We start from the raw sequence: 17,813 nt of genomic DNA, 5'->3' as shown, positions 1-17,813 counted from the left end.
TAACTTGAGTCCATCCTGATGTTTGGTAAAATTTGAATCCCCAAGTTATCGACGTTTAAAAACGTGCACACTCTTTTTAGCTACAACCCACCAGTTGAGAATTTCAAATTGATTACTCCAACTGATGTCTGCCATGTTTCAGGAAGGCAGCCTGACACCCTTTAGATGGATTAGTTTGTGTTTGCAAGAGCCCCCACCTTCCCTTGCTTAAACATGTGTGAACTGTCAAGACTCCCAGAATGCTTATTCAGCTTGTTGTCAATAAATTCAATTCTTAAAAGTGCCTACTGGGGATCTTGTAAATCTCGCAAATGTTATTATATTTTCTGTGGGTATGATTTATGGGGGGATCAATGAATAAGAGATGCAAATACACATCACAAGTGTTTGTTTCACATTATTTTAAATGGCAACTAGGCACACAAACACATAACTATAATTGACCTAAAATTTCACCTCCAAAAGTGCATTTTTAGTGGTAAATAAATGCTATAAAATATTACTTTTAGATCTGAAACATAGATTTCTCCAGAAGGATATCATCCACTCTCCTCCTGCAGGTGCTTGTAGCCTTCTGTCTACAATATGTACCTCTGCTGAAAGAGCTCACAAATCTGATACATTTACACAGCCAAGAAGGACCAATGGAATGATGATAACATTACAAACCATAACATGTTGTCGTTGTAAAGTTACCGTGAGTGAACAATGTGGAAGAGTCCATACAGGACAAATATTACGAAATTACCAAATTTGTTGATAGAGATCAGGTTTTCAGCATGGAGAATATTTATGGTTCACTTGTGAGTGATCATTGGCCCCAGATATTGCTGAAGTAGTTTTTATTTCGTTGGAAATGCCATCCTCGGTAGTGGACAACGTACATCTGTGTAAGTTATGTGAATATTAATGAAGACACATCTACCAACATCAATTTGTACCTGTTTGCGAAAGTATTTTTCTTGTGTGTCACTCATATTGAAAAACCAGGTGTCTTTTGACAGAGCTTGAGGTTGATAGATTCAAATGGTCTGTCATGGAGAGAATAGATATCATCCTACCTTCCAAATGAGCTTCAGAAAACCTTTTCAAGATCAAGAGAATTCTCAGACTTGGGTAGTTGAATTGTCATACATGTTTATGTTTTGTTGAATGAGTCTACCAGTTTACGTCTAGAAAGGGGTACGTATCTAATTCTCCACTCAATCCTGAAGTTCAGTGTTGGATGTATGTACCCATTTGGAACTATTGAATGTTTAAGTTTGCAGAGTGTAAATTTACATTTACTGTTTGTGTATAAATTTTGTTTAAGTTTTGCTTAAAATCAAATTGGATCTGTCAGAAATAACAATTGATCATCCGGTTACAGTCGCCTTTTCTTTCTTGTCAGTAAAGTACCTTCTCAGTAAGAATTAGTACATATATTCCACACTATTTTAAACTATTTTTTCAGTATAACCTGAGTGAAGTATTCACTTACAGCAGGAAGTACATTTTTTCCTTTATGGATATTACAGTTTAAAGTTATAACAGACAAACTTAAATGTGGAATCATATATTATTAAACCTCATGATTATTGAAACAGTAGATTGGCTCTTTTCTCTTTAACTGCCTTTGCATTGAAGGTAGCTGCCATTGCTAGAATCCTGTATCGGTAATATTATAATTGTTGCACTGTCTAGCCTTCATAGAATGTCTCCTCATACCTGAAGGGCTAAGAACATGTAAACTGCATGGATTTTTTTTTTGTGTGTATGTTCACATTAATTTGTAACACCCTTAGACACAAACAAGGAAATGTTCACACCTCCTGGGCACATTTCTATTAATCTGATCTGTTACTTCAAACACCAAACCAATAGAGGTGGGAGTGAAATTGTGACTCTGAATTTACTGTACTCATCAGCAAACCTTGCAGATAAGAGGGAATTAAGCAGTGGTGAACTGTAGTGTACAATGTACAGGTATGCTTATGTGCCTGTTGCTACAAGTACTCTAGATACATGTGTACATCTTTAGTCTCAATGTGAAGGGCGTCCTGTTACTATAGAAGGTCTGGTGTTGGCTGGGTGAGGACCAGTTATATATAGACTGGACAACACTTGAGAGTAGATGTATATGGCTTATAGCTGTAGCCTTCGTATGTACATACAGGGTATACCAGTGTAGAGTGTTACCAGTGCACCTGGCATCTTAGGCCATGTTATCCTCACATTGCTCATTGCCATTTTTACATGCATCTCATAAGTAGTGACAAAGAAGACAAATTGTTTTAAAGTTTTGTATAATGACTAGTTTATTGTGATTAGCTCACCCCCACACATACATGAACATGCACATATATGTCAGTAAACCATCATAGAGTTAGTGGGTTACGGCTCTTAAGGGCAGGCAGCTTAAAGTGGGTTAGATTTGTTTATTATCAGCTTTGGTAATGTTTGCCCTGACCACATTCTAGGATCTGAACACCAAATCAATACTCATTGAGCTGAAAAAAACTCACCTTATTTTTCATGCATAGAGTTGTGATGCATACCAGTTTTAACTTTTGAAGGTACTGCATTTTATTTTCTTGTAAATGCTGCATGTATGCATATACATGTGTGTCATGTGTTTGTTAGACTGAGGAGGGTGTGTATTAGACTAAAACATGAATAAGCAAGACAACCACAAAACCTCGGAAGACCTGTATAACAAAATGTCTGCTAACATCATTAAGGGAGGCACCTTGGTATTTGCTGATAACTCTAACAGAGCACTTATCTTCTGACTCTTCCATACCCTCTAGCCATCCAACCTGTCGGTGGCTTGTCACTGGATTGTCAAAGTTCCCATATTGTCCAGCTATTATTGCTGTCTCTGGCCAGCTATCCTGGTTTATGTTGTGTATTATACCTGATTGTGTGTAGGTGAAATATGAGACATCTGGATTATGCTCATACACTAGGGACGTAATACTGAACTTGAAATGTATCTAACACACAGCCTGTAAGGAGTTCAATCACCAATCACCAGTTATACCCAGACCCATTAAATTTGTGTAACACACTTTTTGAACCTAAGTTGCATGTGTATGAACCTCATCTGGTAAACCCAAATCAACATCCCCATGAAACGTGTGATGATCATGTCACCTTTTTATGAACCTGAATTCGAATTATGAAAAATTATGAAACTAGAGGTGATAACACAAGCACAAAGTTTTTTAATGATGTATGTCTCCGTAAAATTTGATAATTATGTGTTGTGACAACTTAAAACTTATTTCTGTGCTTGCGGTAACAAGCTGATACATATGCATACGAACTCTATTGGGTGCTTAGATGTCATTCGTGAAAACATTAAAATGCAAGGGCAAGTAAGATATGACAGACCTGTGAGCCCACCATGGAAATAGTCGAAGTTAGCTGACTTCCACTATGTCAAACATGTTTGCATACATGTTTTGAAATGGAACCTTTGATGAAAATCCATTGACCAAAATACCCTAAAAAAACAAATACAAAACAAATTCTTAATGCAAAATGTCATTGTGAGAAATTTTTCAACAGCCAGCAGGTACCATACCATGCCACAGGATTTAGTGGATTTGCCAGGTGTTGAGTTCACATCTCAGTCCAAAAGTTTCAATTGATGGATTATGGGTGGAAGTGGGGTTTCGGCCATGCTGGTTTTGACATCTATGAGAATAGCCTGACTTCGGTATACCAAAAGCATGTATTTAATACAACGTATTTGAGTTTTAAAGGAGAACATTTTTCTTGCGGAATTAAATAGGATGATCAGTGCTAGGGTCTATATAGCAGATGCCGGCTGGCTTGGGCTACCATAATAAAGTACACGTATACAACATTCAGTTGTTTATTTCCACAGAGATTGATTCTCATTCAAGATTTATTGCAAGTCCCTTTTGTCATAACACCTTTCATTAAGTAAAAGCTTGTTGGCCACGTGTTGAGGCTCTGTTAATCAGGCTTTGTAGTAAGGACTTGTTACATTTCGCTTGCATGCATCATTGTATATGTTAATTAGTTGTTTTGTGAAGAAGTTCCTGAATAGAAATATCAGCCTATCATGTGTGACGTCAGTCTGTATTATTTAATAGTACACATATTCCGTGTTGCATTTATTTACTGTCTATACATGAATAGATGTGTTCCTTAATTTATGTGCATATGTCATTGAAATTAAAGATGTAAAGTAACGGATTGAGAAATCTGATTACCAATTTACCATGGCACGCCCACAGTGCATGTGTTATTTACATTTGATTTATTCATTTGTAGTGTAGTTTATACCATGTTAAAGAAATTTACCTTTTTTGAGGTTTAAGGATTTAATAAATAAATTGGGTTCAGAACCAAATACTATATACATGTATGTGTCTAGGTACTACTGTTTATATACAGTTTACAGACCTGGCACCAGGATCACAGAGCTGTCTCATACTTAAGCCTGACTTAGTCTTATCTTGTGGCATTATTACTAAACTTAAATTGAACATGAAGGCTAATTTTCAATTTTCTAATGAAAGTCTTCTGCGAGTGAGAGTTTTATCTCTCAAAACTCACGTACACTGGTCAAGAGCAAGTGGCCTGACCAGAGCCAATGAGCTTGATCCCTTTTCCACTGGTCAAGGGCATATGGCCCAACGAGAGCCAGCGAGAGCTTGATGCCTCTCCACCTCACTGCTCAAGGGCATATGGTCTTACCAGAGCCAGCGAGTGCTTGATCCCTCACTCCACCTCACTGGTCAAGAGCTGATGGTCTGACCAGAGCCAGTGAGAACTTGATCCCTCACTCCTCATTGGTCAAGGACTAGTGTTGTGACCAGAGCCAGCTAGAGCTTGATCCGTCAATCCCTCCTCCTCATATCAAAAGCTAGTCGTCTGACCAGAGCCAGCAAGTGCTTGATGCCTCACTCCAGTGGTCAAGGGCACATGGTCTGACCAGAGTCAGTAAGAGCTTGATTCCTCACTCCACCTCACTGGTCAAGAGCAAGTGGTCTGACCAGAGCCAGTGAGAGCTTGATCTCTCAATCCACCTCACTGCTCAACGGCAAATGGTCTAATCTCAGCTGGTTAGAGCTTGAATCCTCACTCTACCTCACTGGTCAAGAGCTAGTGGCATGACCAGAGCCAGCTTGAGTCTGGTCATATGCCTATTAAAATCACTGCATGTATAGTGTGTTCTGACTTAACTGTTTTAGATTTATGGCCTTACAGCTCCCTTAAAAAAAACCTGTTGAGTATTTTTTGGTAAAATTTCAAAGGTTTCAAATCAAATGAAAAATGTGACTACTAAAGATTTCATTAAGCAGTGGGCTTCATTTTTATCAAATTTTGTGCAACGTCTTTGGTGGCATGTTTCAAACACAACTGTATAGCATGCTGTTCTGCTGGAAATAACACATCAGCAAAATCACTAATGATCAGAAGTGTGCAATAATTGCATTTAGCCTATATGTATGCAGATTAAATTAATGACTTTGTGGTTATCTTTGCAATATGCATTTAGTTTATGAGTGGTTTAGTCGTGCTCCCTTTCAGCCCACAGTGCAGCTGTGGTTGTAGAAGATGTCAGTATCATCTAACAGTATGAATAGAAGTGCAGTTGACTCTTTCCCAATCACAAATGGAGACATACATGTTTAATTTTGGTTTGGTGTGGCTTGTGCCGTGACTTAACACCCAAACTTCCACATTGGCATCAGGTTCCCACCACTTAGATAAGCTGAATAATTCATCTGGCCAGGATAAAGCATATTAAAGTCCAGTCATGCATTTTCCCCCTGAGATGTGTTAACTGTGTGGTTACTGTGCCCTGTGGGCTTGCTGCCGGGTCATGTAAACTCGCTTCCTTGATACCCACAGATAGATGGGCAAACTGTCAAAGTCAGTCAGCAACTCACATCTGTTGTGCAGTGTACACAAAAATGTATGTAACTGTTCAGTTTGATAGTGTTAATAGCATGCCAGATTTTTATTGATGCTTTCTAATTTCCTTTCTGAAAGTTGCATACCCAAACAAATTTAATACACATATACAGTGTAGGTGTTCCATGGGTCACAGGTACTTGTATATACCCTTTGCTTGATTAGCCATGCTTAAGGCACACAACATCCATGGCATAGAGCATCACACCAGTGCATACGTGTACCTGTGTGGTGTACTATATCCTTATGCCATAGATGACATTTATTATACTTATTTGGTTATTTGGTGCACATCTGAAGTGCTGAAAGCATTTTATACAGTTATATAATAAAAAAATGCTCTAATTTAAACATTTTCATGTGGTGAATTGAACATTGTTTTATCAAGTGTAAACTTGTTTGAAAGATGAATTGGATATTTTAACATCATGATCAACACAACTACAGTATGGTATGAGGAGTAAATTTTTGAACGTTTGAAAGTTGTACATGCATGTATAATGTTGCGAAATAGGAATCAGTCAGCCACAGTGTACATAATGTAGATAATTATCGATGATGAATTCTTAGATTTTCATTCATCATGTAAGTTAGGTGTAACCATGTAGGATCTGTACTCAATAAACTATCAGGTGCCATTTACTAATGTGGTTGGATTTGCAGTTTCAAGAGATTAGGCTCTAGTTCTGTACTACATGGATTGATGAAGGCAAGTTTAGTAAGTAAAATTTGGACCACAGCTAGAAGCGGGATACTATAGTTTGTGCAGCTTGGATAGTAATGATTCTCATGTCTAAAGATAACTAAATTCGGTCTTTAAATGCACAAAAATAGCTTATCTATACTGAATGCTAGATGAAGTTTTTGCAATGAAAAGATTTGAGCTAACGGGCGATTGTCACTTGCCAACACATGTCCATATAACTTGTGTGTTCATAAAAAGTGTTTCATTTCCTGACACATTTAAAGCTTTAATGATTACAACTTGATACCAGACTCTGAGCATATGAATCTAGCTTTAAGCTTATCCATGCATACATGTAGAACACATGTACATCTACTAACAAACTGAAAAGTAAGTCCTTTTAAACATGATCCGTATTTCTTATATGCTGAAATAGTGTTAAAAACCACTTGATGTTCATGCATGAAGTTAATATTCACCTTTTGAGAAATGTAAGACGTTTTGGTGGAAGCTTTATTAGCAGCCATGCCTTTAACTTCTCACAAGAATACATGTATATTTGACTATGAACATGTATGAGATTATAGATGGGCATATAGTGCATGTTGCCTTACAGTATATAAATGTCCTATGGATTTGTAGGACATTGTATGTAAAACTACATTACTAAACATAATTGTGCCACATTTTTCAACATCTATAGGAAGTTAGGAAGTCATGAGCTTACATGTATGTTTGCATTCTTTTGAATGAACAGTAGTCCAGCATCGTCATTAAACCTTTTGTCATACAAACCAAAGCATTTAGATCATCTGTCTACAAGAGATGTGGGCTCAAACCAGAGTCTGGTCACAGTGGTACAGAAAAGTTCAAATCTTTACCTTGCTATTTGCTCCATATAAAGTCAAAGGTCATGTATGGTCACACGTGGTTTGTTTAATGTCACTCGGATTTTGGCAGGCTACAAGAAAACATTGTTGTGGTATGATCAAAAAAAGTAACAAACCAACCAATAAATATCATACATTTTAAGGTAAGTGTTTACTTCTGCTTGGACATAGTAGCTTCTGAAGCTTTGATTCCACAATACATACATGTGCTTGTAGTATATGTAATGAATACTCCCAAGTACCTGCCAAATGGTTGAACATGAGTCAGACTTGCAAACCTGTTATCTTCTGTTTCAGGTGCCTATGCTAGTAGGAGAGGTTCGATTTGGTAGCTTGACCTGTCCCTGCAGACTGTATTGTACAGGTACATCAGTGAATGGTATGTATGTAAACTATTTATTTCCTATTTCATTGTTGCTTAAGGCCAAACTTTTAATTTTTCACTTTTCTGGATGGCAGTCAGTTTTCTGGGTGGAGGAAACCAGAGTACCCAGTATAAATCATCAGCATTTGGGAAGTTACTGACAATGTTTCCTATGTGTGACTGTGACTTACAGATATGCACACCATATTGGCGGAAGACAGGTAGTCTTCAACAATTGTTGCATTGAAGAAACGGCCACACAAGCATCATTGCTCACTTGTTGTCACCAAGAACCTCATAAGCAGTAAGAGCTGGGGACTATATAAAGTACATGTTACTTGTGCACAAATCTATATGAACTTTAGTTCAGATCTTAGATATCACAGCATGTTCACAAATTGTTTATACATATACATTTCACTACTAGTATACATGTACATGTAGATGTATTATGTTGACTCCTAGGAAATCATATGGTTGGTAAAGGGAGGAGGATCAGTCACCAGGACACACCCTAGCTGTTCATTCAACCTCTACCTGGGGCATTAAATCCTCAAATTTCCATGCAAACACTGTTTTCAGAGCCTTGGTGGTAAGCATGAAAATGTTCAACAGGCCCTATTAATGGCCTTACATGAAGTTCATTAGAAATTGCTTTCCTTCCACCAGTACTTACATGTATTCATTGTGTGTTGTGTTGATGTAATGTTACTTTCTCTCCACACAGATGTATCTGTAAAGTACCGCGATGGCTTACCTGTGATATCTGTGCCATTGCCATCTCGTCGGGAAAATTGCGACTTCACCCTCAAACCCATCACGCACACAGTTGGGGATCTCTTAAAATATATACAGGAGGAGGATGGAGGCATTGACAGGGTAGCCGTATATTCAAGTGGTAGGTTCAATATGCTGTGCAGTTTTAGATGTGTAAACTGAGTTTCTCAGTTGCCCTGGTATAATATTAACATGCATACCTTTTGCAGACCCCAGTCTGCAAGTGGGTGTAGAAGGAAAGATATCCTTTTTAATTCCAAAGAACACTTTAGAATGCTGAATGGGCTAAGTTTAATCATTTCTTTTTTACCCAAGAAAGACCACTTTTGGTCAGAATTAGGAAGGACAGCATTTGGTATATAAGCAGAATTGATCTACATCTATATTAGATTTCTGTTATCATAATCTGCAGTATAGGCCTTCACTTTTGCAGACAGGTTATACTGTTATCCATTATTAAACGTGTGTCAAATTTGTATCTGGCGCAATTGATCTGTAGAGCTTATGATCTGTATACATCATAAATGCGGTCGCTGTGAGTCCAAGTCCAGCTCATGCTGGCCTCCTCTCCGGCCGTATGTGGGAACCTTAGTCAAAAACCTGCAGGAGGTCATGGGTTTCCCCGGGTTGTGCCCGGTTTCCACCCACCATAATGCTGGCCGCCGTCGTATAAGTGAAATATTCTTGAGTACAGCATAAAACACCAAATCAAAAAATAAATAAATAAACCTATATACATACTTGTACAAACCGACCTTAGTGTGACATAACCTACATGTACATACCCTATACACCATGGTTACCTATCTCTATAACATGTGTGGTCGAAGTAATTTGGATGAGTTTAGTCTTAAGGGAACTTGCATTTGAGTGCAAACATCCAACTCTTATCCGCTGGCTTTCTACCAGCTACTTCCAAATTATAAGTGGTTTGCAGGTGCTAAATTTTATACATGTAACATTGTCAGTTATAGTTAGTTGGAGCCAGTTTTTTTTTTTTTTTCTTGTGACATTACTTTGACCAAGGTATCCAAATGTACAAAAAGCCGCTTTCTAGAGAGCATGTGCAAACCCTTGTACTGCCAAATTTACTGAACTGCTAACACAATTTTGTCCAAAACTTGGCATTATAACAAGGGAAAAATGTACATAGATTTACATACATGTATCATTGAGGTATTGTATTTTATGTTTTTTTATCTACAGAGGGGAACAAAGTGGCGAAATCTACAACCATTGATATATTATTGAGGTCTAACTTCACATTGAAAGTCAATGATACCTCTTACAACATCAGCCCACCTGAAATAGGTGAGTGACGTGTCTGATATAGCCAGGGAAAGCTCAGTTGATTATATTCATGAAGTGGAATTATTCAGCTTCATTACACACTATTGTTCTACAGAGAAATCTTATTATGAACAAACGGATTAATAAATTTTGTTGACTTAATTTCCCACTGTAAATTATACATGAAATAATATGCATATTTTTAAGGGCTTTATACAGTTTGTAAGTCTGAGTTCTGGGGCCAGTTTCATAAAGCAGTTTCAGGCTGTAAAAGTGTAATCCAGATTACACTCCTAAATGTATAGTCGTCAAATGAATACAGTTTTGATCGATGCTTCTGTGTTGTGGTGAAACAAATTCATGGTACACATAATTTTTCATTGTCCAGCTTCAAATATTTTGTTATGTAAAAAATATTAAAATTTTGGACTTAGCCCAAAATGGCCTGAAATCCAGATTAAACTTGTAAATATACTGAATATATCCATCAGATGGATACATTTTTTATCCCTTTTTTGTGTTGCACTTTGGACTTCAGCCCAAAATGGCTTTGTGAAACAGGCCTTCTGATCCTGAAATGAGAATTTTAAGATTTGTGTGTTTTTCAGCTTTGAAAATATTTTTATAAAAGTAATTGGATTTTGAAAAACAAGGATAACAGTTGTTCAGTTGGAAAGGGAATGAAAACATATTGGAAGTTAATATTTGCTAATAGTGATATGACAGAATTCTTGCTCAGACTATTGTGTAATCTTTCTTGTAGATGGGTTAACCTCTCATGAAGATGTTCACAGGTTTGATGATGTCAAAGCCACATTAAGCCAACTCTACTCCACTTTAAACATTGAAGAATATCAGCTAAAGAAAGAACAAGAGTTGATCCAAAGACTAGAGGATTTGAAAGTAGAATTACAGCCTTTAGAAAAGGTGAGTTAGGTTAGGCAGTTCTTCAATGTGGAGATTAGTGAATATCCCTAAACTGTGCTGCTTTTGTTTTACCTTTCCGTGGACATCTTAAAGCTGTGTAAGCAACTCTTCACTCTCAACACAAATGCATAGTCATCAGTCACATAATTAATTATTTGAGCACTGTTAATATTTTGCCTTAACAACTACAAATATGAAATTCATTTAAAAAGTTGTAAAATATGTATGGACTATCACTGTAAATATAAAGCTCACGTCATTTTAAGAACTATAGAACTCTGAATTTATTCATCATTGGATTAAAAACATTAGGAAGATTATTTATTGGCATAAAAATCACCCACACTGAATAGCTTACATGTCATAAGTTTTATTACATGCTCCATGGCTTGGTTGAGATATGCATATGACAATTGTTTGTACCTGATTTTCTTTTTTACCTGACATTAATTTTTGCCACTTTTACCCTAAGAATGTCGTTTAGTGTAGTCTGCTGTTTCCATGTTAATCTGTTTTATCAGTGAACAATCTCCTCTCATTCATATGACATTTACTGGTTACAAGGGGTCATGCTTGGTGCATATCAAACTCATTCATATTTATAGTGTATCTGCCATGATTTCACAATCACTGAAAGCCGAGATCGTTTTTCTGGGGTGATTTGAGTGTTAAATATGAGGAGAACTTAATTCTTAAGCTAGTCTTTGTTTTTGTTAGATTTATTTATTTATTTATTTGATTGGTGTTTTAAGCTGCACTAAAGAATATTTCACGCCGTACTCAAGAATATTTCACTTATATGATGGCAGCCAGCATTATTTTGGGAGGAAACCGGGCTCTGGAAACCCATGATCATCCACAGGTTGCTACCAGACCTTCCCACATAGGGCCGGCTGAAGAGGAAGCCAGTATGAGCTGGATTTGAACTCACAGCAACTGCATTTGTGATAGGCTCATAGGTCAGTATGCTGCGCTGGTACACTAACCAACTGAGCCACAGAGGCCCCTTTGTTAGATAATACAGTGCATAAATATGTGTGGTACATCTTGCCATATGTACTTTGACACTGATATCATGCTACTTTGTTTTTACCATTCAAGGTTACGATGAAATGAAGATGGTGCAACTATATTTAGTCATCATCTGATGGGTAGTGCATGTTCAAATATTCATGCTCTATAAGTTCTGAGGCTGTGTTTTTGTCATTTTGATAACAGGATATGCAATAGCTCGGATACAAACACTGAAATGTACATAAGCTAAATAGCTATTTTCAATGCACATGAAGGAGATTTCTTCGCTGTGGGACAAACTAGTCCATGTGGCTAGCGTAAAGTATTATAACCCCTCGGAAGTCACACACATTTCTGCAAGTTTTGTGCATTTTATGAGACTCATTGTGACAGGAAAGACTTCATATCTGCCCAAACATAGTTTCAAGTCGCAATCAGACAAAAATACACATACAAATTAGACCTGGGCTGAATATTTGGTTTTGTCAAAGTTTGTAATGTTATTGCACAGGCAGGAATTGACTGTTTGCTACACACTGTCACACAATATGGACAGTGACTAACTGGTGATGTGGTACATGGACTGTTTGCTACACACTGTCACACAGCTTGAATGGTGACTAACTGGTGATGTGGTACACCAACTGGTTGATACACACACACACACCAGGGACAGTTTGATATGCACACACAGTGGACATTTTCATACACACTATCACACAGCATGAATGGTGACTCACTGGTGATGTGGTACACCAACTGTTTGATACACATATATCATGAATCGTGACTCACTGGTGATGTGGTACATTGACTGGTTGCTACACACACACACCAGGGACAGTTTGATATGCACACACAGTGGACATTTTCATACACACTATCACACAGCATGAATGGTGACTCACTGGTGATGAGGTACACCAACTGTTTGATACACATATAGCATGAATGGTGACTCACTGGTGATGTGGTACATTGACTGGTTGCTACACACACACACCAGGGACAGTTTGATATGCACACACAGTGGACATTTTCATACACACTATCACACAGCATGAATGGTGACTCACTGGTGATGTGGTACACCAACTGTTTGATACACATATAGCATGAATGGTGACTCACTGGTGATGTGGTACATTGACTGGTTGCTACACACACATACCAGGGACAGTTTGATATGCACACAGTGGACATTTTCATACACACTATCACACAGCATGAATGGTGACTCACTGGTGATGTGGTACACCAACTGTTTGATACACATATAGCTTGAATGGTGACTCACTGGTGATGTGGTACATTGACTGGTTGCTACACACACACACCAGGGAAAGTTTGATATGCACACATAGTGGACATTTTCATACACACTATCACACAGCATGAATGGTGACTCACTGGTGATGTGGTACACCAACTGTTTGATACACAAATATTGTGGACAGTGACTAAGGGATCGTCCCCATAAATCGTTTGCTTCGGGCTTGGTGAAAACGAATGAAACAAGTGATTTCTCAAACAATGGGTGTTGAGTTTGTTCGTTTTTTCCTTGGAGCCAGTTATTGTATAATCAGACGAAGAGGGAGCAGGCCTGGCGAACGTAGTCTCATTAGCACAGCAGGGAATGTCAACTACAACAACGACACACTTCACTGATCAGAACTGTCAGGATATCGCCCAGCGGTATTAACTGTGTAAATATTTTCTACTTATTTTTCTACTTATTCTGAGAATGCAGTAAATTAAATACCAAATTAGTATAAGAGTTAGTTTTCATTTTTTTTTTTTTTTATTTAACTTTCTCACCTTTTAGTTACTTGGTTGAATAAAATGTTATGTATCCAATGAGTTGATTGTTATGTAGCATGATTTACAGGCAAGTCTCAAATCTACTGACAGCTTATCTCCATAGCCTCTCTTGTATGGGGTCTACATGTGATTGGAACTCAGAGAATTGCCATTTCATCAATGAATAATGCTGCCCCCCACATGTGAACACAGGTTTTGAAAACCACCTGCAAGGGTAAAACAATTGTACCCGAACACGGAATTGAATTCCCTTTACTGGCTACATGAGAATATATTTGTTATTTAGTGCTGCTATGATAGTGCTATGTACATTTAGAAGCTAATGGTTGACAGAACAATATATTTACTGTTTAGCGCTGGTGTGATAGCGCTATGTGGAAGCTAACTACTGTATCAAATAGGCCAGCTGTGCAGAGTGACTGAGAGAACAATATATGAGCTATTTAGCGCTGCTAGAATATCGCTATGCAGAATCGAAATCTCAGAGAGGCCATTTATAGAAAGGACAATATATTTGCTGTTTAGCCCTGCAATAATATCGCTATGTAGAAGCTAACTATCAGAGAGACCAGTTGAGCAAATTGGTTGACAGAACAATGTATGGGATATATAGGACTGCTAGAGTATCGCTGTGTAGATGCTAATTATCACAGAGGCCTGCTGTGCACATTTTCTGGAAGAGCAATATATTTGCTATTTAGCACTGCTATACTAGCACTATGTAGAAGTTAACTGTCAAAGAGATGCTCTGTGCAGATATGTTGGGAGGACAATATATTTGCCATTTAACACTGCTGTGAAAGCGTTATGTTGAAGCTATTACAGAGACGCTCTGTGTGGATATGTGGAGAGGACAATATGTTTGCTATTTAACACTGCTTGTGATAGTGCTATGTGGAAGCTAACTATTCCAGAAACGCTCTGTGCGGATATGTGGAGAGAAGATATTTGCTATTTAACACTGCTGTGATTGCGCAATGTGGAAGCTAACTATTCCAGAAACGCTCTGTGCGGATATGTGGAGAGGACAATATGTTTGCTATTTAACACTGCTTGTGATAGTGCTATGTGGAAGCTAACTATTCCAGAAACGCTCTGTGCGGATATGTGGAGAGGACAATATGTTTGCTATTTAACACTGCTTGTGATAGTGCTATGTGGAAGCTAACTATTCCAGAAACGCTCTGTGAGGATATGTGGAGAGGACAATATGTTTGCTATTTGACACTGCTTGTGATAGTGCTATGTGGAAGCTAACTATTCCAGAAACGCTCTGTGCGGATATGTGGAGAGGACAATATGTTTGCTATTTAACACTGCTTGTGATAGTGCTATGTGGAAGCTAACTATTCCAGAAATGCTCTGTGAGGATATGTGGAGAGAAGATATTTGCTATTTAACACTGCTTGTGATAGTGCTATGTGGAAGCTAACTACATGTATTCCAGAAACGCTCTGTGAGGATATGTGGAGAGAAGATATTTGCTATTTAACACTGCTGTGATAGCGCAATGTGGAAGCTAACTATTCCAGAAACGCTCTGTGCGGATATGTGGAGAGGACAATATGTTTGCTATTTAACACTGCTGTGATAGCGCAATGTGGAAGCTAACTATTCCAGAAACGCTCTGTGAGGAAATGTGGAGAGAAGATATTTGCTATTTAACACTGCTGTGATAGTGCTATGTGGAAGCTAACTATTCCAGAAACGCTCTGTGAGGATATGTGGAGAGAAGATATTTGCTATTTAACACTGCTGTGATAGCGCAATGTGGAAGCTAACTATTCCAGAAACGCTCTGTGCGGATATGTGGAGAGGAAAATATGTTTGTTGTTTAACACTGCTTGTGATAGTGCTATGTGGAAGCTAACTATTCCAGAAACGCTCTGTGAGGATATGTGGAGAGAAGATATTTGCTATTTAACACTGCTGTGATAGCGCAATGTGGAAGCTACCTATTACAGCGACCCTCTATGCGGATTTGTGGAGAGGACAATATATTTCCAATTAACACTGCTGTGGTAGTGTTATGTGGAAGCTAACTATTACAGAGACCAGTTGATCAGATTTAGGGTTGCTATGATAGGGCTAGGTACATGTAGAAGCTATCAGACAGGTAATCTGTGCGGATGTATTGAAAGGACAATATATTCGCTATTTCGCGCTGCAGAATAGCGCTCTGTAGAAACTAAGTATTAGAGCTGCGATAATATCGCTATCTGGTAGTTAAGTATCAAAAAGTGAATTTCTGCAGTTTTTTAGTGGGACAATATATTTGCTATTTAGATGAATAGGTATACAGGTGGAAAATGACAAGTGTTACAAGTCCGATGGGCCTACATTGCCTGTTTAAGTACTGGTAAGTACGTCTCCACTTACTATAAAAAAATATTAATGCACATGATTTAGAATCAGTGTATTACATAATAAATATGCCTGAAAACTGATCTAAATGAACGAGTTTTAAATTGCTAATTAGCAAATGTATTATGTTGTAAAGATAATATGAGATAATATGTGATAGATAGCATGTATTTAGACAGTACTTTCAAATTGGTAAAGAGTAAATATTTTGTGTTGTAAGGGTAACATGATCCTGGCAGTGATAGTTAGCATCTATGTAGACAATGCTTTCTAATTGCTAATTGGCAAACATATTGTGTTGTACAGATTACTTACCCTGGCTAGCATCTGTTTCGACAATACTTTGAAATTTAAGATAAATATACATGTAGTGTGGTGATGTTAGTTTGCAGCTACGTGATGCAGATCTGAAATGCTAATTAGCAACTGTGTTGTAAAATGGGATGGTGCTGGGGAGTGCTATTTAGATGCAAACTATTACTAGAAATGCTAAAAGCAGGTAGTGCACCTGAATGGTGTCTACCTTGGCAGGAGAATGACATCAGTCTGGTAGCCCATTCTCCAGAATGGGGAGGGTAAGGAGGATCATCCAGAAGGCATCAATTCACCGAGATTTATTTAACTATACAAACTACTTTACAAAACATACAGATTAAGTCAAGACGGATAGTTTCTAATTTATTTACAGGAGTATTTGTATTCCTGTATAGTGTTCATTTTTGTCATGTTGGCTTCAAAGCCTACTGTTATCAGACTACATGTATGTCGGGAGAATTTATCACTCATTGGGTTGGGTGGCGGGTATTCGATGCGATGAAAGGCTATAGGCAGTGTGATAGAAAGTATAAACAGTGTTCGCTCAGTTGACCAGAAAGTTTGAGCGGTGTGACTTAACTGAAAAGATAAAAGGCCTCATTTCCTGATTCCTAGATTCCCCACCAGAGCTCACTTGAAATCTGTAGAGGGAAAATGTGACTGTACCTCATCCATCATACACAAATCGCATACATTTCATGTGGCACGTGCATCCCTATTAGATTTGAGGTTCTGGAAGGTATCCCTCAGTTTCTGATACAACATGACTGCCTGATACCTGATAATATATGACAATTAAAACTTGTAATCAACAGTAAGCAGGGCTTGATCAGCAGGAATACTCAACACCTGCATGACGGCCAAGGCCACGCTTCAAGTGCAAAGTCGGGATATAGCATAGAGTTCACAATTAATGATTTAAATATTCTTTATTAGATCTCCTGCACAAATTTGGGCACCCATCGCACAATACAGTTGTCAGCACTCAACATTGGTAGAAAACCTGCAGGATCTTGTATAACTCTGCACGGTGTATGAGTTTCTGACATATGTTCGACCACAGGTGTACCTCAGCACCTGTCATTAATGTACATGAGATGTAACCATTTGCCTTTTTTTTATTTGTAGATATTGTGTCTGTCATGAAATGTTTTTGTCTGCACATACATGTGTGTGCTAGCCTGCCTACATTAGCTCGGCATCTACCTTTTGGTTGATGAGATCAAGCCAGACTGCTTTGAGGCATGTTTTGTGATGTTCAGTGGAGTAAGAGAACATTCAACTCATGTTGCCGGTCTTGATAAATGTATTTGAGCCACCCGGATGAATACATGTATGGTTCAGTGGGGATCTTCAGTGAGATGTTCAGTGAAGTAATCAACTGAATATCTCTCTCTTTTCATCGCCCTAGTATAGACATGTGCCTTAA

At 38.0% G+C, this 17,813-nt stretch overlaps 1 protein-coding gene across 1 annotated transcript in view; it reads left to right on the top strand.

The window, feature by feature from the left end:
• The window catches only part of LOC135461872 (calcium uniporter protein, mitochondrial-like), a 30,284-nt gene that overhangs the window by 1,173 nt on the left and 11,298 nt on the right, over positions 1 to 17,813 (top strand). The window contains exons 2-5 of the mRNA XM_064739140.1: positions 7,810 to 7,891; positions 8,604 to 8,774; positions 9,860 to 9,964; positions 10,707 to 10,870. Of these exons, the coding sequence (XP_064595210.1) occupies positions 7,810 to 7,891; positions 8,604 to 8,774; positions 9,860 to 9,964; positions 10,707 to 10,870 (522 nt within the window). The remainder of the gene's footprint in view (positions 1 to 7,809; positions 7,892 to 8,603; positions 8,775 to 9,859; positions 9,965 to 10,706; positions 10,871 to 17,813) is intronic.

The sequence above is a fragment of the Liolophura sinensis genome, chromosome 1 (assembly GCF_032854445.1).
Source record: "Liolophura sinensis isolate JHLJ2023 chromosome 1, CUHK_Ljap_v2, whole genome shotgun sequence".
Classification (NCBI taxonomy): domain Eukaryota; kingdom Metazoa; phylum Mollusca; class Polyplacophora; order Chitonida; family Chitonidae; genus Liolophura; species Liolophura sinensis.
Note: the sequence above shows the minus strand (reverse complement) of the source record. Positions and strands in the feature narration are given on the sequence as shown.